The following is a 21,787-nucleotide window of genomic DNA, read 5'->3' as shown; positions in this document are numbered from 1 at the left end:
TCAACTTTGTATGTTCCTATACCAGACTTGCAAGTTCAGTTTTTTTTAAAAGAAACAGGAGTATCAAAGATATCAGATTCACTGAGAAACTCCAGCCAGTTACGCTATTGGAACTGCTGCTATGCAAATTCTAAGTGGGTGGAGCAAGAGGCTGCATCAACCTAAATGTTATAAAACATTCTAAGATACTCAAGAGAACAAATTTCACACATGGCCTAGATTTTGAATATCTACTTAACATCTAATCCATTAGGGTTTACAAAGAAACATTTTTTTTTGTGGGAAGGGCAGGGGGTGGGGGTGCTGTGTGCAATGGATACTTTTCACTGAAGACTGAACAACTTAAAAACAGAGGTAAAATTTAAGAAAAACATTTTACTCTGCATAAAATAACTGCAGTCACTACAAATCAAAGTAATTCATTGCAGATGAAGTGCTTTGAGATGTTTGAAAAATAAACAGACAAGATGGTATTTAAATACAAGGTTTAAAAATAATAGTGACAAAATGCATAATTTATTCTTCAGGTCCAAAACATATTTTCAAGTAAACTTTTGTATTTTAACTTTTGATTCAACTTATTACTTTTCTTTCTTATAGCTGCAGCATAAAGCAGTTATTACTGCAGACCCAGAAACTGAAGGCAAGAGGGTAGTTCACTCTGAGTAATTTTAGAATATCTCCCTTGCCGCTTGGTATAAGATGGAGAACAAAGCTAACTATTTTGTTCGCTTCTCGGTCCCCTGTATTACTTAGCACTAGATTTAACTTTACTTTACAACACTGCTCTCCCCAGATCTCTCACAAAATGCAGAATTTACAAATCACTATCTTTAAGTGCCATAGAGGAATACTTATGTCCAATACCTACATCGGGAACAGATATTCGTGTGTGAGCTCCAGGTCATCATCATATCCAAACCGACGCAAAACTGTCCACGTAGTTTCATGTCTTCCTCTTTGTATAAATAAGGTATGCAAAAATAAAAAACCTGCAACATAAAACAGAACAATCAACATGAGAAATTAGCCTCTTCTCAAGAATTCTCTAAAATTATCTATTTACAGCAGATGGGTCTGGAAATGGAAACCTCCATCAATTCAGCTCCAGCAACAAACCAACCCCTTCTGGTAAGTGAGGAGATTGAGTTTTAGTGACACTATCAAGCTATGTGTATAATCTAGGCTGACACATCAGTGCAGTACTGACAGAGTGCTGCATTGTCGAAGGTGTCAATCTTTGGATGAGACTTTAAACTGAATCTGATTACCCTGAAAAACAGCCCATGGCACTATTTGAAGAACAGGATTCTCCTGGTGCCCTGGCCAATATTCTACTCTCAAGCATTACCACTAACATTATCACTAACAGATTAACTGTCTTTCTGCCTCATCAAATACAGCTACAATAAAAATTATAAATAGTAAAGTGGCCACAGTATTTGTCTTCATGAGCATATGCACTTCACAGCAATTCATTCCAATTTGAGAGGCATATATGCTATGACTTTATTCCCTGGATCAAGGAGAGAAAAAATGAGCCACAGTTTTCACTGCTAATCATAGACCTTTGATGACACTTATAGGAATTATGTTTGTAGATTAGGCCTTAGTGGTGATGCCCTCCCACTATTGAACAGCATGTCTACATGGTATCTGGGCTCAAAAATTAAGAATTATTATTGTGGCAGGGTTGCAAAGGAACTGTAACCCATCGAGCAGTCAGGGCGCATTCAAGAAGTAGGGGAGAGCAGAAAATGGAAAAATAAAAAGCATAATTTTACATAAATATGGAAACTTTTTAAAAAAACAAATCAAACAGGTTATAATTGACAGAGTCTCAATGTGTGGTATAAGGTGAAGAGCAAGCTAACTATTATTAGCTTCTTAGTCCCGTGTTATTTAGTACTAGATTTATCTTTTACTTTGCAACACTGCTTTCCCCTGATCTGGCACAGCAGAATTGTGACACACTCTACAGCCCCATGTTCCTTATTGCTCAAGAGGACACGGTTGAATCATGAATTGCTTCCTAATACATGTTTCAGCCTGGCCAGTTTGTTCTGATATTACTGATTGAAGGTACTAATGTGTGTCTTTCTGGGTGGTGCCTTCCTAAGCAAACATTCAAAGCAAAGATCATTTTCAATTGCTGCATTAATTAAATGAATACAATAATGCAAGTAATTCTGTTCCTTCAGTACTTTGCTAATTAACCAATAATAATCAAAGAAAAAGAAATCTCCATTTCATTGGGAATTAAGCACCATGGAAGATGCAAAGGATACCTCAATCTCAGAGGTAGTTGTGTCCTCCTGTGGAAGTGTTCCTATTAATACCATATTATGGCTATTTTACACATTTTCTTATATGAAATTACACTAAAGGGAGTTCGTAACAAACAAAGCGTGAACTACTCCATTTGCAATTGTGAGCTCACATCTTCAGTCACAAGGTGCCCTTTGTTTTCTTCCCCCCGCCCTCTGTTAGAAATACAACAAACCACAGGTCTGAAACCCATACCTGGGCATGTTTATGGCATCTAAAACAGACATGTACTCTATAAACTGCACCAGCTGCTACAGCGGACAAGGCATCAAACACAGAAGGAGATAGAAAACATCACAGAGTACAAGGGCAAGCAGGTTATGCTGAACTTGTAGAAGACACTAGTTTGGCCTCAGCTAGCTTTTATATCCTGTTCTGGGTGCCGCACTTTAGGAAAAATGTGAATGCATTGGTTAGAGTGCAGAAAAAAAATCACGAGAATGGTTCCAGGGACGTGGAGCTTCAGTTAGGAAGATAGATTGAAGAGGTTGGGACTGTTTTCCTTGGAGACAGTGCCAAGAGGAGATTTGATAGAGATATTCAAAATCATGAGGGTTCTGGACAGAGTAGATAAGGGGCAACTGTTCCCACTCATAAAAGGATCGAGAACAAGGGGCACAGGGTTAAAGTAACTGGCAAAAGAAGCAAAAGCAACATGAGGAAAAACTTTTTCACTCAGCCAGTGATATAAGTCTAGAATGCACAATCAGATAGTGTGGTGGAAGCAGGTTCAATCGAGATATTCAAAAGGGAATTAGGCTGTTACCTGAAAAGGAAGAATGTGCAGGATTACAGGGAGGAGGCAGGGGATTAGCATTAGGTGAATTGCGCATTTGGAGAGCCGGTGCAGGCATGATGGGCTGAATAGCCTCCTTTTGTGCTGAAATGATTCTTGTGATCACATATACCAAAGCCTAGGAGCAGATCACTGTTGCCCTAGTAGCTCCAGGTAGTGCCAGCTCAGCAACAACAGGGGAAAGGAAAAGAGAATAGATGGTCTTATACTCAGTAAAATTTAAAGTTGAATTAAACAAAGTGCTGTCAGTCAAAAGAGAATTCTAATAGTAAAGTTAGTATATGCATTTACTGGAGACAATTTACAAATACGTACATGAGAACACACTCCCCTCTTGTGGCTATACCAGTAAATGCTCACACTGGCAGGAATTAAAACTGAATTCCAAATAACTTTGGAAGAGACAGTTGTGATTACATTATCCAGAGAAGTTACAATGAAGGTCAAGTGGCTATCAGTCATTCAAATCCCAAAAACTAGTTGCAGCCTCAAACATATTTACAAACCTCTAAATTTAAAGAAAGGCTAAGCTTTTTCACATTTCCCCATTTGGTAAAACACACTCCCCTCTTGTGGCTATACCAGTAAATGCTCACCCTGGCCACTTTCCCATAAATAAAACATTCTGGTGTCCCAGTTTTGGCATGCAGCTATCTGCCATGGATTGGAAGGTATACTGTCGTACAAGGCAATACTAGACTTGGGCAAACCAGTTTGCTTTCTGAAGGGAATTACACTTACTGGGGGAGGAAACAACAATTTTCCAAGAACCACTGAACATTTTACTAATGTAAAGGTTTACCTTTCAACGTCAGCCCATTATCAGCGACACCATCACTCATGTTCTTCCGTACTACATTCTTCACATCTTCTAGAGCTTGAGGTGCCAATGGGGTGTTAAAGCAGGTTCTCTAAATGAAATAAAGGTAATAAAATTTACATACTGGGGAGCAAGCCCACTAACTGGATCAGCTGGGTGATGATTAACAGCAGGAGTTTGAAACGACAATTTCACAATACCCAGGCTATTGGCATTCAAATGAAGACCCATGACCTCCATCTACTACTCATATTTATCATCCTTCCTACTTACCTTTTCTTCAATTTAGGCCCCACAATGACCAGAAAACAGCAACCTCCATAGCGAAACGTGAAGATTGCAAGGGAAGGTCTAATGCAGCATGAGATTCACTAGGTCTAGGATACGGTCAGGATTCTGGATTTTGGGCCCTTTAATGTATTGAAAGAATGATGGCAGGATAACTCATGTTAGTGACTGACAGCACACCGACGCAAAGGGCCTTCAATATATGTTAATACAGCCTCAAACTGAAGACACCGAGCTGTATAAAATTAAAATTCAAGGGGTGGTCTCTAACAGTTTAGTAAGGTGGTCCAGAACCCCACAAACTCTTCCTATTACATTCTTCAATCCACGATTTATGGTGAATTAGCCACTTGGCCAACCTGGGATTGTCAATTTTCTGCCCACTTGACCAGTCCATTGGTACCTTCTCGCAGTCTACAGTTTTTTTCCTCACTATCAACCACAAAACCAATTTTCATAACATCTTAACATTCTTAATCATGTCCCCTACATGCAAGTGTAAATGATTAATATTGTCACAAGGTTGTGACTTGTGCATGCGTGATATTAATCTTTAATTCATCAGCTGATCAAACATATAGTGAACTGCTTAAAAGGACTTCTAAAAAGCAAGCAAAGGCACTGACTTAAGATGGCTGCCACGAGTCACCTGACACCTGATATTTCAAGTTGACCAGTTTCTGGAAGGTTCCAATAAAGACATATTGAAACAACCTCCTATGGAGTTTCATAACAGCTGAGGCCAAGAACTACTTCAAAAGATTTACTGAAACTGGGCTGGACTTCAGCATTTGCATCTGTATAAAGCCACCTCTCAAGCGGAGACACAATCTCCAGGGATATGGAAGGTGTCATCAAGATGAAGGATGGATCATTCAGGAATTAATGACTTTTACATTACAGGGCCTAATTACCTTGGCCATAAAATAATAGCCACAGTCTGTCCAGATGTGAGCTGATCAACTGCCTTCTGAAATCATTATGGAGAGAGGGGTCATGTGACTAGAATGACCATTTCTGAATGTGTTTTATTGCCACATGCAAGCTACGCAGGAATCTGGAAGAAAGCTGGCAATGCAGCAATAACAATCTCTCTCCCAAGTTCAAGACCCCATCTCTATTACAGTTTGAAATCTAGCACAGAGATAATGTATTTTCAAACTAAAGGATCAGGAGCAAAAATCATTGACTTCTGAAGACGACAGATGGTGTTTAAAAAGAGACTGTCTCCAGAAATCACAGTTTACATGGGCTTCAACTCCACTAAATTTTCAAGACCAATGTGGCAAAATTGGGTTTCAGCCACAGATACCAGCGAAGGATTCAAACAGTAAACTCTACTTTTTTTTGCCTTTCAGCATTGAATTTTAATTTGGCCAGAAAGTAACATCCCATTATAATTTTGCATGCGCGCGTGCTGCTGTTGTGTTATGATGGTGAGACGTGGGTTTACCTTTTAAAATATTTTTATATCTTTACCTAGGTGGGTTTTTAACTCAATAAAAAAACTAACCCCTTTTGTGTTTTAAACTCAATAATGCCTGCCAGATTGGTTTCTTTGAAATCAACACATTAAAGGTTAAGCATAGACATTGAGTTAATACCTTCATCCTTATCAATTTACAAAGAAAACCCCTGTTATGGTCAGACCTGGAGTGGTAGAATAGGGGAGTCATTTTGCCCTCATGTAGTCGTAAAGACTATATACCATGTGCAGTAAGGACTCAGTGCTGAGCCCTGAGGAACCCCACTAGAAACAGCCTTCCAGTAACAAAAATCGACCATAACCCTTTGCTTCCTGCCACTGAGCCACTTTTGGATCCAGCTGGCCATTTTCCCTTGGACCCCATGAGCTTTTAACTTTCTGACCAGTCTACCATGTGGGTCCTTATCAAAATCCTTGTTGAAATCTACGTAAACTATATCAAATGTGCTACCCTCCTTCTCAACTCCTCAAAAAATTAAATAAAGTTAGTCAGCTATGACCTTCCCTTAATGAATCCATATAACTGGCCATTCTAACTAGAAATATTTTCAAATACTAGAAAGCACTGTTATTTTGAGGTGTATGCACGCACTAGGTTTCTACCTGGAAAAAGTTGAGTTCTGCATCATTGAGAATCCCATCATTGTCCTGGTCTGATATCTTAAAAATGCGAGTAAGGGCTTTGACACAGGCAGGTTTCATCTGCAAATATACAAACAAGTTAATCAAGTTAGGTCCCACAGCTTGCAGCCTCTCCTACTTAACTACTCAGATTAAAAAGCAAACCAAAAATGTATAAACGTTCATGACAAAATTATTCAAGATTTAGGCTTTAATTGTGAAAGTAGACCCAGGGCTCTAGTAAGGCTCATCAGAATGCCAGGCTCCAGATTCATTCTCAAGTCTTTTTTCACAACTTTCCATTCTCTAAAGAGCTGGAAAGTGAAAGTCAAGATCAGGTCAAAAGGGACTGGGAGAAAACTTTAAAAAGACTTGCATTTATACAGCAACTTACATGTTAGGAGAAAGTGCTTTTGACAATCTACTAAACCTTTTTAAAATATAGCCATTGTTATACTTTAGCTGCTTTGGTGCACTTATTAAACAGATGACTCAAGAGTGGCCCTGACAGACTCAAGAGAACAGGTTATCTGCACAAAATTGTTCAAGGAATGATGTATGCTCAAGACAATGCAAATAGAGACACAATGTGGGAGGGTTAAGATACTAGCACATTGGAAGAACAGGCACTTTACTCAGGACCTTTACCTCTTTCTCTTCTGGGCAGTACAGCGGGCCTGTTGGGTGCAGAACAGCTTTCTGTGCATAGTAAAATAGCTCAGAGATATTCTTCAGGTTTTTTGCTGAGCACTACAAAATTTAAAAAAAAACACTAATATTCATATTTTGAACAGTTTAACAATAATTCAATGGCAACAGTAAATACAAGGCTCAATACGAGGACATTTTTACAAAAGAATTCTTAATGAAGACAATAAAGATGGTTGCTTTTTTCTTTGCAAGAAAATATCAATAGTATTTGATTGCATCAGATGCAGTTTAAAATAAAACCTGAAGTTTTTTTTATTCATTTATGGGATGTGGGCATCGCTGGCTAGGCAGTATTTATTGCCCATCCCTAATTACCCCTGAAGGTGGTAGTGAGCTGCCTTCTTGAACCGCTACAGTCCATGTGGTGTAGGTACACCCACAGGGCTGAATTTTCCGTTCGTCGGGCGGGCGGAGCTGACCCAATCGCGGGCCGCACCACCATTTTACGTGGGCAGGCCAATTAGGGCCGGCCCAGTGTGACGTCCGCAGGGAAGCGCTATGCACTCCCTGTGAGGGCGGGGGGAGCCCTAAAATTGAGAGTGCGCTCTTTCGCGCATGCGCACGAAAGAGCGCACTCATCTCCCTGAGGTTAAGTGCAGCCTCAGGGAGATTGGCTCTAAATGTAAAAAAGACAAAAATAGAAAAATAAAATTTCCCTTACATGTCCCCTCGAGTGACAATGTCACATGAGTTGGGACATGTTCATAATTTCCACATCAAGTTTATTAAAATTTTTAAAACCCTACATGAAACCTCATCCCACCGTTGGATGAGGTTTCATGTTTTTTCTAGTTGCTGCCGGGGCTCCTGGCCTGCCCGCCAACCTTAAGGTTGGACAGGCAGGTCCACTAAGTACTTTAATTGATCTGTCAATGGCCTCAATTGGCCATTGACAGGTCGGTGGGCACGCAGCTGACTTTGCTGCGCCCCTGCCTTCCTGAAAGTTTAAATGGGACGGGGTGACGTCGGGAGTTTTGCCCGACGTCTTCCCATGTCATTTTACGCATCGCCGAGCGGACCCACAGGTAAAATCCTGCCCAGTGTTGTTAAGGAGGGAGTTCCAGGATTTTGACCCAGCAACAGTGAAGAAACGGCGATATATTTCCAAGTCAGGATGGTGAGTGGCTTAGAGGGGAACTTCCAGGTGATGGTGTTCCCATGTGTCTGCTACCCTTGTCCTTCTAGATGGTAGCAGTCGTGGGTTTTGAGGGTGCTGCCTAAGGAGCCTTGGTGAGTTTCTGCAATGCATCTCGTAGATGGTACATACTGGTGCCACTGTGTGTCAGTGGTGGGGGGAATTAATGTTTGTGCATGGGGTGCCAATCAAGCAGGCTGCTTTGCCTTGGACGGTGTCAAGCTTCTTGAGTGTTGTTGGAGTTGCACTCAACCAGGCAATTCTACCACACTCCTGACTTGTGCTTTGATGGTGGACAGGCTTTGGGGAGTCAGGTGGTGAGTTACTCGCCACAGGGTCCCTAGCCTCTTATAGCCACAGTATTTATATGGCCAGTCCAGTTCAGTTTCTGGTCAATGGTAACCCCAAGGATGTTGACAGTGGGGGAATTCAGCAATGGTAATGCCATTGAATGTCATGGGGCAATGGTTAGATTCTCTCTTGTTGTTCTTTAAAGCCATTCTATTAATGCTTTCAGACTGCTTATTTATGGCAAACAAGTTATGATTGTTACCTAAATATATTTAAAGGTTATATGAAGTTAAAATGACAATGTAAACAAGCTGTACTAGGGTGAACTGAATGATTAGTTATTTTTAAATTATTTGGGACTTTTGGATGTTGCTGGCAAGGCAGGTATTTATTGCACATCTTTAGTGGCCCATGAGAAGGTGGTGGTAGGCCACCTTCCTGACCACTGCAATCCATGGTGGTGAAGCAATTAAGACATTGATACCAGCAAGGCCTCATACTAACAAGTGACATGGTCACAAGCATCTCATATCAAGAACCACCTAAGTGGATAAGCAAGAGGATTAAAAGCTTCCATCTTTTGCACAACACAGGCTGGAGGTGAGATTTTCCATAACTTCAGTGATGTAAGCTAAAGAATGAAATACTGGTGAAAGCTGACAGCAATAATAAGATATGAACAGCCCACTCCAAAATACACTAGTAAATCAAACAGTTTGAAAATTTTAGTTCTAACTTGATTTTTTTAAATGCATTAATTATTTGTTCCCTGGGGTAAAAGAACGCTTTTTGTCTAAATCTGCAAAGCAGGCATGGCATGAAATTATAAAAGATTCAGACAGACAGACATTGAAACAAAAATTTATCCATTAGATTCTAACATTACACCTACGATAAAAGAAGCACTGACATTGGGACAGGCGTTGGAATAGTGTTCACTTGCAGCAGCAATTCCCTTTTCCCATGAACCCTTCAATCATAAACTTGGAAACATCGTCAGCCAGGGCAGGGAAGGAGAAAGAGAGACTTGCATAGTAATTCAGTTGACCAGAGTTTTGGTTACCTGTTTAACTTGACATAGTAAAACCAATTAAATACCCCTCTGTGTACAGCTGCAACTCAACATTGTAAATCAATCAAGTGTGCTTCTGAAAGCATGACTTACCTCAACACAGGTCTCTATCTCAGTGTACTGATTCATTATGGGAAGAATAGCTTCCATGCTACTATGTTCTACAAGATCAGATTTGTTTCCCACCAGTATAAGGGGCATTCTGGAAAAAAGTATATATTTATAGGAATTAATTTTGATTCACACGCCTGATTAACAGCTGATAAAAACAAATTTTGATTCTCTACAGCAATTCTAGCTGAATTTTAATAAATGGAAGACAGATAGCAAGATAATATTTTGCCAGCAAACTGCATACAAGTTAAATAGCAATAACTATCTTTAACCATTTTACTTATCAGCCTTAGAAAACAAATTGCTGTACTTAACTAGTTTCACAGTACCTGCTATCCTTATCAGACCTGTCATTTATTAGAGGAATCCATCGACTCGTTACCTGCAATAGGCAAACATTTAATTTTGTTGCAACTCGGGTGCAAATTTAGCCAGTAACCAAGCAAATCTGACTGACAGGTTATGTGTGAATTGATGTATTACAATACTTCTTCAATGTGATATTTGAGATTCATGTATCATTTGAATTACACCCACCTTTTCAATGGAACTTCTGCTGTTGACAGCATACACTATACAAATTACATTAGCCTGCAACAGAAAGCATAAAACAAATCAGGTAGGCTTAAATCAGCTTGCACCAGTATGGGTCAACTTGTTTTTAAACATATAAATCACTACCATGACACCAAAGGATACAGTTTATAACAACAGTTTACTGATGCACCTCAGAAACAGTAAACTGAGTTTGGATTGTTAAGGTAATTGTAGTTCCCTTGCTGACTGCTGTTATGATCTCAAGGGAGACCATTAACTTTTAAAAAGAAATTCAAACTCCCAGTTATTAACTGAAAGAATTAGGCCACAAGGTTTCACATTTTAAACACAACGTTTACTGCACAGGAATTAAACAATGCAAGTACTACTAACTTAACACCGTATTTCATGAACAAGGTGTGCCACAGCTCTCAGGAATTCATTTTGATTCTCCTCGGTGTTCCTGCTATTCTCCAAGTATGAGATATTTAGAGTCCTTCCACGAGCATTCTGCCAGGTGACCCTCCAACTTTCCTCAGCACCTCACCATTGTGGACACCCCAGCTGAGGCACAGGCCTCATTGTTTTCTTGCTCAGTGACTCCAAAATCAGAAAAAAACCCTCATTTCTGACAGCCGTTTTGCTTCTAGTCTAAGCTTCTGGCAGCTTCTCTGCCTATTTCCAAGTTGTTCCAATTCCAGACATAAACTGTTTTCTGTGAAAAAAATCACACAGATAAACCCAAAACAAAAAGTTTCCTGCAACCTATCCCCATGGAATGAGGCACACCTGGGATATCCTAGAAAATGACTTATCTAATTAACTACGATTCCCTAACCTGTCCTTTGATCTGAAAAGTATATGGATACTTTAATATCTTCCCTTGTTTACCCTTTGCTTTCAAACCTCTCTTTGATTTGGGACCCACATGAATAATTTAAACCCCTTACGAAGAAACTGTGGACATCTCATCTCATCTCTTGTCAAGGAACTCAAAGATAGCCCATTGTTGAATATTTCCATACATCCAACTCCGACCTTATTAATTAAACACTGGCCAGCCTTTGAATTGCAATTACTCGAGGTCTGTTTACCAACTTCTCAAAATTGGTGCTTGCATTATCTTATACTTAAAACTTCAATCCCTAACCTGAAAGTTTTACCCCTAAAACATATGAATCATGAAATTAGACATTTTCACAACACAACAGCTAACACTTTCTTCTGCTAACCACAATGATGAACACTCGCTTCAGATCTCATTACAGAATGTCCAAACATGGACAAGAGAGGTGAATTCCAGGGGTGAGGAGAGAGTGATTGCTCCTGACATCGAGGCAGCACTTAATCAAGTGAGGTACCAAGGAGACCTTGTAAAAAAATAAAAATCAATGGGGATCGGTGGGAGGGCGAATTCTCCACTGGCTATAGTCATGCTGAGCAGAAAGGAAGGTGGCTGTTGTTGCTGCTGCTGCTACTGGAGACCAATGACCTCAGCCCCAAGACATCACAGAACAAGTCCCTCAGTGCACTGTCTTAGACCCAAACATCTTGAGCTGCTCTAGCACAATCTTCCTTCTAGAATTAGATTAGGTGTGAGGATGTTTACGGATGATTGCAGTGTTCAGCTCCATTTGCAACTGCACAGATAATGAAGCAGTCTGTGCCCAAATGTAGTAAGATTTGCATCCAGGCTTGGACTGAAAAGTGGCAAACAACATAAATGACAGGACAATGACCATCTCCAACGAGAGAATGTAACCATCTCTCCTTAACATTCAATGGTATTATATCAAGTCTTCCACAAATCAACATCCTGGGCTGGGAGGTGGGTCACCACCGCCCACAAGCTTAGCTGGACCAGCCACAAATATCGTGGCTAAAGAAGGTCAGAGGCTGGGTACTCTGTGATGAGTGACCCTCCTTCCTGACTCCCCAAAGCCTTTGCACCATCTGCAAGGCACAGTGAAGAGTGTGATGGCGTACTCTCCACTTGCCTGGATTAATGCAGCTCCAACATTACTAGCGAACCTCAACTCCATCCAGGACAAAACAAAGTGCTTGATCGGCACCTATCTACAACCTTAAACATCCATTGCCTCCACCACTGGCGCAATGTGGCTATAAGATGCACTGCAGCAACTGTCAAAGCTTCTTTAGCAGCACATACCAAATGCGCAACTTCTACCACCTAGAAGAATAAGGGCAACAGGCACGAGAACACCACAACCTGCAAGTTCCCTTCCACATCACACACTTGATTTGGAAATATATCACCGTTCCTTCATCGTTGCTTTGTCAAAATCCTGAACTTCCTTCCTATCAGCACTGCGGGAGTACCTTCACCACACTGATAGCAGCAGTTTAAGGTGGGGGCTCACTATCACCAAAGACAATTAGGTATGGATAATATATGCTGGCCTTGTCAGTGATACTCATATCCCATGAATGAAGAGACAAAAAAATTATACTCAGAGGGTAGACCTGAAAACTTCAAAGTTTGTGTACATTTGTTTTTTTTCCCCCCCAAGTAGACTAGTATTAATTTTGCCTTTTGCTTCACATCACGGCAAAGTGTGAATTGGCACGTTAATGTGTTTGCTCCTAAGCTTTAATTATTTAACATTTCCCATCTTCATAATAATGAATCAAATAATTGAGATAACTCCTGAAATAAGTTGAAATCTGTAACAAACCTTCTTCCCTACTGAATGTGTTTGCTAAAAAAGGCACAAGGAAACCTCTGAATGAGGGTTTTTCAAATCAAATCAGAAAGTATGACAATTACTGGATTCTACAGGTGGTCTTCTGCACAAACTAATTTCAGGCTCACCTTGGAAATTTCATTGTGAAGTTGTTCCTCTGTCTGTTCTGCTTCTGTTGGTGAGAAAAGACTGTTAGACTAAAGACTATAGAATTACCATTAGTCTGTGAAAGGCATTTATCTTATTTATAAGGATTTCAGTAGGTGCCTGGAAACGTTCACATTTCAGAAATGAGTAAAAATTGGAAGAAATCACACAAAAGGAGGTATTTTACATTTAAAATTACTGATCACATCCTGGGGGAAAAACCCAGAAAATTTTGAACAAATTCTCCAATAAAAACTAAAAAGTATTGTTAAATTTATTAAGGTTAAAAGCAATGATTAGGTTTACTTACAGCAAGCATCACCAATGTAATAGATCCATCATAAGATGGATATACTGCATTATGCCTATGACACTTATGTTAATGTTTATTTCTTTAAATTTAAAAAAAATTCTTTCATGGTATGTGGGCGTCGCTGACGAGGCCAGCATTTATTGCCCATCCCTAATTTCCCATGGCATCCAAAATTAGAAGAGCAAGTGAGTCTGGAAGGCATAGAAATTACAGGCCAGTTAAGGCACAAGGGAGTTCGGCAAGGTTGGATGGTATTTATTTTAATGCAAGGAGTCTGACGAATAAGGCAGATGAGTCGAGGGCCTGATATAAGAAGAACGGTAGCCAGCAAGAAAGAGCGACTCCGTCAAACATCAGATGAGAGGCACCCTCTACATGGTCATACACCTATACCCAGCTGCCTAAAGTCAAGAGCTTCATGAACAGTGTTGTTCCATTACAATCAACCCCATCTGAAGCCCGCATCACCTTGTGGAAAGACCAGCTTGCCAATCTCGAACAACTCCCAGCGATGGAAATTCTACCGGATGAAAGCCTTCCCCCAGGAGCTAATTGCAACTGGGCAACCTGGAAGGGCCTTAACAGACTTAGGGCTGGTGTGGGTCGTTCAAATGTGTCACTAAGCAAATGGGGATATACAACCTGCCTGACAACTTGTGTATGTGGAACTGAGCCACAGACTATGCAACATCTCCTGCAATGTCTATCGCTAGAGGAACCCTGCACTGTTGCAGATCTTGCCGAATTCAACAACAAGGCGCAAAAGTGTGCCCAGTTCTGGCTGGGCCATGTATAGACTGTCCGTGGACACAATAAGAAGTTGTTGTTGAAGGCACAAATTAACGCATGGAAGTATGATGTTATTGCTGTCACAGAGACATGGTTGAGAGGGGCAGGATTGGCAGTTCAATATTCCAGGACATAGAGTCTTCAGGTGAGACGGGGAAGGAGGTAAAAGAGGAGGGGGTATCGCAATATTGATCAAGTAATCAATTACAGCAGTAAGGAGGGATGACATCTTAGAAGGCTTCTCAAATGAAGGCATAGGGGTAGAACTGAAAAACAAAAAAGGAGCAATCACATTGCTGGGAGTGTACCATAGGCCCCCAAACAGTCAGATAGAAATAGAAGAGCAGATATATAGGCAAATTTCAGAAGTGTAAAATTAATACGGTAATAATAGTGGGGGATTTCAACTTCCCCAACATTAACTGGGTTAGTCATAGTGTGATAGGTTTCGAGGGGGAGGAATTCTTAAAATGCATCCAGGAGAGCTTTTTAAGCCAGTACTTGGAAGGTCCTACAAGGGAGGGGCGGTCCTGGACTCAATTTTAGGGAATGAAGCCGGGCAAGTGGTAGAGGTATCAATGGGGGAGCATTTTGCAGATAGTGATCATAACTCCATTAGATTCAAAGCTGTCGTGGAAAAGGACAAGGATGGGCCAGAAATCAGAGTTCTAAATTGGGGGAAGGCTGATTTTAATAAGATCAGATATGATTTGGCCAGAGTGGACTGGGAGCAGCTGCTTTTAGGTAAATCTGCGTCATAGCAGTGGGACTCATTCAAGAAGGAAATAGAGAAAGTACAGGGCCAATATATTCCAATAAAGACAAAGGGTGGGACCAACAAATCCAGGGAACCCTGGATGTCGAGGGATATACAGGATTGGATGAAGAGAAAAAGCAAGGCTTATGGCAGATGCCAAGGGCTCAAAACAGCGGAAGCCCTAGGAGATATAGAATGAGTAGGGGGGAAAACTTAAAAAGGAAATTAGGAGAGCAAAAAGGGAGCATGAAAAAACATTGGCAGGTAAAATATAGGAAAATCCCAAGTTATTTTACAAGTACATTAAGAGTAAGAGGATAACTAGGGAAAGAGTAGGGCCCATTAAGGACCATAGTGGTAATGTGTGTGTGGAGCCGGAAGACGTAGGTAGGGTTCTAAATGAATATTTTGTGAAAGGGACGACATGGGTATGGAAATCAGGCAGAAGGACTGTGATATAATTAAAGAAATTAGCATAGAAAAGGAGGAGGTTCTAAGTGGTCTTGCAGGCATAAAAGTAGATAAATCTCCAGGCCGGAATGAAACGTATCCCAGGCTGTTGAGTGAGGCAAGGGAGGAGATAGCAGGGGCGCTGGCAATAATTTTCAATACCTCTCTGGCCACAGGAGAGGTACCAGAGGACTGGAGGACAGCCAATGTGGTACCGTTATTCAAGAAGGGAGGAAGGGATAAAGCAGGGAACTACAGGCCAGTCAGTCTAACCTCAGTGGTGGGGATACCACTGGAAGAATTCTGAGGGACAGAATTAATCTACACTTGGAGAGGCAGGGATTAATCAGGGACAGTCAGCATAATTTTGTGAAAGGAAAACCATGTTTAACCAATTTTTTGCAGTTGTTTGAAGGAGTAACATGCGCAGTGGATAAAGGGGAGCTTGTTGACATCTGTACTTGGATTTCCAGAAGGCATTTGATAAGATGCCACATCAAAGATTATTATAGAAAATAAAAGCACACAGTAACATATTAGCATGGAAAGAAGATTGGCTGGCTGGCAGAAAGCAGAGTATGCATTAACGGGTCTTTTTCTGATTGGCAGGATGTGACGAATGGAGTCCCACAGGGGTCTGTATTGGGCCCTCAACCTTTTGCGATTTACATCAATGACTTAGACGAGGGGAATGAAGACATGGTAGCTAAATTTGCAGATGACACAAAGATAGGTAGGAAAGTATGTTGTGAAGAGGACATGGAGGTTGCAGATGTATATAGATAGGTTGAGTGATTGGGCAAAGAACTGGCAGATGGAGTATAATATGGGAAAATGTGAAGTTGTTCACTTTGGCATGAAGAACAAAAAAGCAGGGTATTACTCAAATGGAGAACAGCTGCATAGTTCTGAGGAGAAGAGGGATCTAGGTGTTCTAATACACGAGTCACAAAAAGTTAGTATGCAGGTACAGCAAGTAATTAAGGCAGCTAATGGAATCCTATCCTTTATTATGAGAAGGATTGAACATAAAAGTAAGGATGTTATGCTTCAGTTATACAGGGTACTGGTTAGACCACTTCTCAAACACTATGTGTAGTTTTGATCTCCTTATTTAAAGGAAGGATCTAAATGCATTGGAGGTGGTTCAAAGGAGGTTTGCTAGATTGATACCTGGAATGAGTGGGTTGTTTTATGAGGAAAGGTTGGGCAGGCTGGGCTTGTTTCCACTGGAGTTTACAAGAGTGAAGGGTGACTTGATTGAAGTATACAAGATCCTGAATGGCCTTGACAAGGAAGATGTTGAAAGGATGTTTCCTCTTGTGGGTGAGTCCAGAACTAGGGGACACTGTTTTAAAATTTAGGGGTCGCCCTTTTAGGACAGAGATGGGGGGAAATTTTTTCTCTGAGGGTTGTGTGACTTTGGAACTCTCTGCGTCAGGTGGTGGTGGAAGCGGGGTCATTGAATATTTTTAAGGCAGAGGTAGATAGATTTCCGATTATCGAGGTTAGATGTGAATGCGGAAATCGAAACACAAGACCATCAGCCATGATCTTTTTGAATGGTGGAGCAGGCTCGATGGGCTGAATGGTCTACTCTTGTTCTTATTTCTTATGTCTTTTACAGACCAATTGGCATGAAGGAGAGGGGAACAGACAGAACAAAGTAGAACCACTGGAAAACCAGCTTGGCAAGTAAGTCACCAGAAATACAAGAACAAAAGGGCGAACTACCATATATCCAGCATGGGAGCGAGATAACCTGTGTTGGAGGAGCAGCCCTGTCTTTCCACACCAGCTGCTCCTCCAATCACTACACTGTTACCAATCCTGTTCTCAGTGACTGTCAGTTTAGCTGACAGTTACAATTTTTTTAAAAAACGGCCAGTCGCTGAGAGCAGGAAAGACCTTTGGGCAACTTTGTGGTTGGTTGGCTTTAAAAGAAAAAATCCAAACTGTAATTTTCACTGACTGTTCCTGTAGCATGGAGCTGCTGTTTCCAACCTTTGGGCAGCTTTGAGGTTCCAATGTTTTTTTAAAAGCCTGCCAGAAAAACCACAAAGTTGACTGAAGGATGGAAGCAGCAGTTCCAACTGGCAGCAATTGTCAGTGAAACTTAGTTGTGATTTTTTTTTTTTAAAGCTAGTATTTCAGGTCCAAAAGGAAGCTGCTGATGGTAGATTTCCAAAACCCATGTCATGAATTCACTATTTAGTGGGAATTTCTCATCCCTGCAAAGGAATGAATGAGGTTTCCAGTAGCAGATGAGCTGAGGCGGGGGGACGTCAGGAGACATATTACAGGAGATGGAAATAAGTGGTCTTTGTGAGGGGCATGAATGTGGTCAAAAGTTCACCACAGGACAAATATAACCAAGTTGTTAACAGTTTGGTTTAGTCTCAGACAGTTGCCAGGGATGAAACCGGGAGCTGGGGAATGGAGTTTGGAGCGGGAACCAAAAACAATGATTTCACTCTTCCCAATACATAAGAATATACGAACTAGGAGGAGTAAGCCACTCGGCCTCTTCAGCCTGCTCCGCCATTCAATAAGATCACGGCTGATCTGAATGTAAGCTCAACCCCACATTCCTGCCTGTCCCCGATAACCTTTCACCCCTTGTTAATCAAGAATCTATCTAGCTCTGCTTTGCTTCCACCGCCTTATGAGGAAGAGAGTTCCAAAGACTCTCAAAACTCAAAAATTCTTCTCATCTATGTCTTAAATGAGCAACCCCTTATTTTTAAAACAGTGACCCCTAGTTCTAGATTCTCCCACAAGAGGAAACATCCTCTCCACATCCACCCTGTCAAGACTGTTCAGGATCTTAAAGGTTTCAATTAAGTCACCTCTTACACTTTTAAATTCCAGTGGATATAAGCCTTTCCTCATAAGACAACCCGCCCATTCCTGGTATTAGTCTCATAAACCTTCTCTGAACTGCTAATGCACTTACATCTATCTTTCTTTGAAAAAGGAGACCAGTACTGTATACAATACTCCAGATGTGGTCTCACCAATGCCCTGCGCAACTGAAGCATAACCTCCCTACTTTTGTAATCAATTCCCCTCACAATAAATGATAACATTCTATTAATTTTCCTAATTACTTGCTGTACCAGCAAATTTAACCTTTTGTGATTCATGCACTAGGATGCCCAGACCCCTCTGAATCTCAGAGCTTTGCAATCTCTCACCATTTAGGTAATAAGCCTCTTTTTATTCTTCCTGCCAAAATGAACGATTTCACATTTTCCCACATTACACTCCATTTGCCAGATCTTTGCCCACTCGCTTAACCTATCTATGTCACTTTGTAGCATCATATCCTCTTCACAATTAACTTCCCTACCTTTCCTGTGTTATCAGCAAATTTAGCAACCATTCCTTCAGTTCCTTCATTCAAGTCAATCATATAAATGGTACAAAGTTGGGGCCCCAGCACTGATCCCTGTGGCACACCACTCATCACATCCTGCCAACCAGAGAAAGACCCATTTATGCTAACTCTCTGCTTCCTGTTAGCTAGTCGATCTTCTATCCATGCCAATATGTTACCCCCCTACACCATGAGCTTTTATTTTCTGCAATAACCTTTGATGTGGCACTTCATCAAATGCCTTCTGGAAATCTAAGTACAGTGCACCTACTTTATCCACATCACATGTGACTCCTTCAAAGAACTCCAATAAATTTGTTAAACATGATTTCCCTTTTATAAAACCATGTTGACTCTGCCTGATTGCCTTGAATTTTTCTAAGTGCCCTGTTATAACATCTTTAATAATAGCTTCTAATATTTTTCCTTTGACAGATGTTAGGTTAACTGGTCTATAGTTTCCTGCTTTCTGTCTCCCTAATTTTTTGAATAAACCTTTTCGAATATTTGTTATTTTCCAATCTAATGGAACCTTCCCTGAATCTAGGGAATTTTGGAAAATTAAAACCAGTGCATCAACTATCTCACTAGCCACTTCTTTCAAGACCTTAGCATGAAGTTCATCTGGACCTTGGGATTTGTCAGCCTGCAGCCCCAACAATTTGCTCAATACTGCTTCGCTGGTGATTATAATTTTCCCCGAGTTCCTCCCTCTCTTCCATTTCCTGATTTACATCTACTTCCAGGATATTTAATTGGGGGAAAATTTCTTCTCATCCATTTTGGGTGTCGATTAAGCAGTCTGATAATTTAGCAATGGTGGAGGAGTCAAGAGTGGTGGTGGTGGTGAGGTAAAGCTTGGTGTTGTCAGTATGTATGCAAAACCTTATGCTGTTCTTTAGAACGTAGCTCAAAATACTCTCTCCTGACAACCAACATTTGGATGCAGAAGGAAGCCACAACAGTCAATGGGGTGTAAAAGAAAATCCACAGCGCACATTTACATCAATTAAAAGATTCATTTGAGTTAGTGAAAGCATATTGCTGATATTGTGGACACAGTCATCAACAGATTACAGAGCAGCATTTTCTCAAAGAATTTAGCTCCAGGCAAGGCATTACTCCCTAGGATTAAAATCAGCTTTGAAGATGCACAGTTCTTTACCTGAATAGTCTACTATGTGTGTGGGTACCTTCTCTGGAGTGACATCTGCAGGGATAGTGATTTCTTCTGCACGTAGGGGAACCTTTAACAAAACAAAGTATAATTGAACAATGATATGCAGCCAGTGGCAATGGTTAATTCACATGCTCCACATTTAAATTTATTCTCTCTACCACTTGACCAGTCAGACCACATCTGTGAAGACAGGAAGATGGATAACATTTCAGGTCCATGATCTTTCATCAGGAACATTTGACCAGCAGACATTTGACAACGTACAAGTTAAACAGTAACGCAACTTTGTATGTAAATACTTCCACATTAGAACAGTGACTATACTTCAAAAATACTTCATTTGCAGGAAAGTGCTTTGAAAAGTCCTGAGGTTGTGAAAAAAAAATAGGAAAAACAGTTTTAAAACTAACAGCTGCAATTCCATGAAACTGTATTTTCAAACATAGACTTTATACAGAAAAGAGTGTTAAATACATTTAGGTAGGTTGGGGGCAGGTTGAAGAAAAGAAAAAAAAAAGAGAAAATACTTTCAAGTACTAGTCCCAACACTAGAAAACATCTAAATATCACGCTAAAAATTCCCACCCACTGTGAGGTATTATAATTTTCAAGTTATTTCCTGTAGTCAGCCATGGGTTCAGTTGATAGCACACTTGCCTGAGTCAGAAGGTCATGGATTTAAGTCCCAGGCCAGTGATTTAAGCACAAAAATTTAGGCTGATACTTCATTGCAGTACTGAGGGAATGCTGCACTGTCTGAGGTGCTTTCAGATGAGATGTTAAATGATGTTTCTTCTGCTCTCTAAGTTGTGACACCAACCATTTCAATCTTCACTCTAGTTTTTTCCAATGTATTCCTTCTAACTACCATTGTTTGTGTCTTTTTGGTGTTCTTAATCAATCCATATATTAAACTTTGAGACTTTACCTGATCTACGGTATTTTGTAGGGCCTCTTCTGATGTGTAGTCAGCAAAGCGCAAATTCGTTATGTTCTTGCCTCTAATTTTTACCCCTGGAAGGACATCTAATTCTCTGAATATTTGTTCTGTGTACAGATTGAATAATTTTGGTGCCAGTACACAGTTTTGTCATACTCCTTTCTTCACGTTATTGGATTGTCCTTCTAGCCTGTTGCTTGCCATTTGGTCCCAATATAGGCTCTGGATAAATATCACATCTTTACTGTCAATGTCACATTTCAGCAACACGTCTATTAACTAAAGTATCTGCTACAATATTCCAGTTTTATGCATTCTAAATATACATGCATCAGTGAATTGGAGGTGAGAGGACATTGAGCTGTTCCCATCCTTGTGTTTAAGGACAGTCACAGAAAGGAATTGTTTGACATCTGGAAGCAGGTCAATTAGGAATGATGTAGAAGAGGGAAAATCTAAAGATAGATAAATATAGAAACAAGAGAAACCATGGAGATTTTGAAAGAAGGGCCAGAGAACTAACTAGTGCAACTTAAAAAACAAAAAGCAATAAGCAGACTCGTTTAGCTGCACTCCCACTACCCACTCCCCTGCAACCCCCCTCCCCGAGTTATGTGCGATAGTTTGTATGGTAAGCATTCAGATGACGACATTTAAAAGTAAATTCTACAGAATACCAAAATTACGAGCATCTTTTCTCCTCCGAGATCAATCTTAACAAAAGTAAGACAAACGGCACATATTGAACCAGTTTTTTAAAAAAAAAAATTACCTACCTCCTCAGGAAACTCTTCACTGACCAGAGACATAATCAAAGATGTCTTCCCAACCTTAGCTGTACAAAAGAAAACAAACACCTTTACTATAGATTCACAACCATCTTTTAGCATGCCAGGGTGTTCTCCAGCAGCTTTAGGATTTATTGTTA

The 21,787-nt window shown here is 40.5% G+C and overlaps 2 protein-coding genes across 5 annotated transcripts in view; one reads left to right on the top strand and one right to left on the bottom strand.

Moving 5' to 3' along the window:
- adap2 (ArfGAP with dual PH domains 2) overlaps window positions 1–21,787 on the top strand; it is a 338,187-nt gene that overhangs the window by 229,943 nt on the left and 86,457 nt on the right. The gene's annotated exons all lie outside the window — the stretch shown is intronic.
- The window catches only part of rhot1a (ras homolog family member T1a), a 75,064-nt gene that overhangs the window by 35,265 nt on the left and 18,012 nt on the right, over window positions 1–21,787 (bottom strand). For all 4 annotated transcript variants that reach the window (XM_078529060.1, XM_078529063.1, XM_078529064.1 and 1 more), the window contains exons 2-11: window positions 21,636–21,694; window positions 19,905–19,986; window positions 13,033–13,076; window positions 10,200–10,253; window positions 9,992–10,044; window positions 9,642–9,750; window positions 6,988–7,089; window positions 6,322–6,420; window positions 3,927–4,035; window positions 872–992 (exon numbers count right to left, since the gene is read on the bottom strand). In XM_078529060.1, coding sequence (XP_078385186.1) covers window positions 872–992; window positions 3,927–4,035; window positions 6,322–6,420; window positions 6,988–7,089; window positions 9,642–9,750; window positions 9,992–10,044; window positions 10,200–10,253; window positions 13,033–13,076; window positions 19,905–19,986; window positions 21,636–21,694 — 832 coding nt within the window. The remainder of the gene's footprint in view (window positions 1–871; window positions 993–3,926; window positions 4,036–6,321; window positions 6,421–6,987; window positions 7,090–9,641; window positions 9,751–9,991; window positions 10,045–10,199; window positions 10,254–13,032; window positions 13,077–19,904; window positions 19,987–21,635; window positions 21,695–21,787) is intronic.

The sequence above is a fragment of the Cetorhinus maximus genome, chromosome 24 (assembly GCF_964194155.1).
Source record: "Cetorhinus maximus chromosome 24, sCetMax3.hap1.1, whole genome shotgun sequence".
Taxonomy (NCBI): Eukaryota; Metazoa; Chordata; class Chondrichthyes; order Lamniformes; family Cetorhinidae; genus Cetorhinus; species Cetorhinus maximus.
The sequence above is the reverse complement of the archived record's forward strand: the minus strand, read 5'-3'. Positions and strand labels throughout refer to the sequence as shown.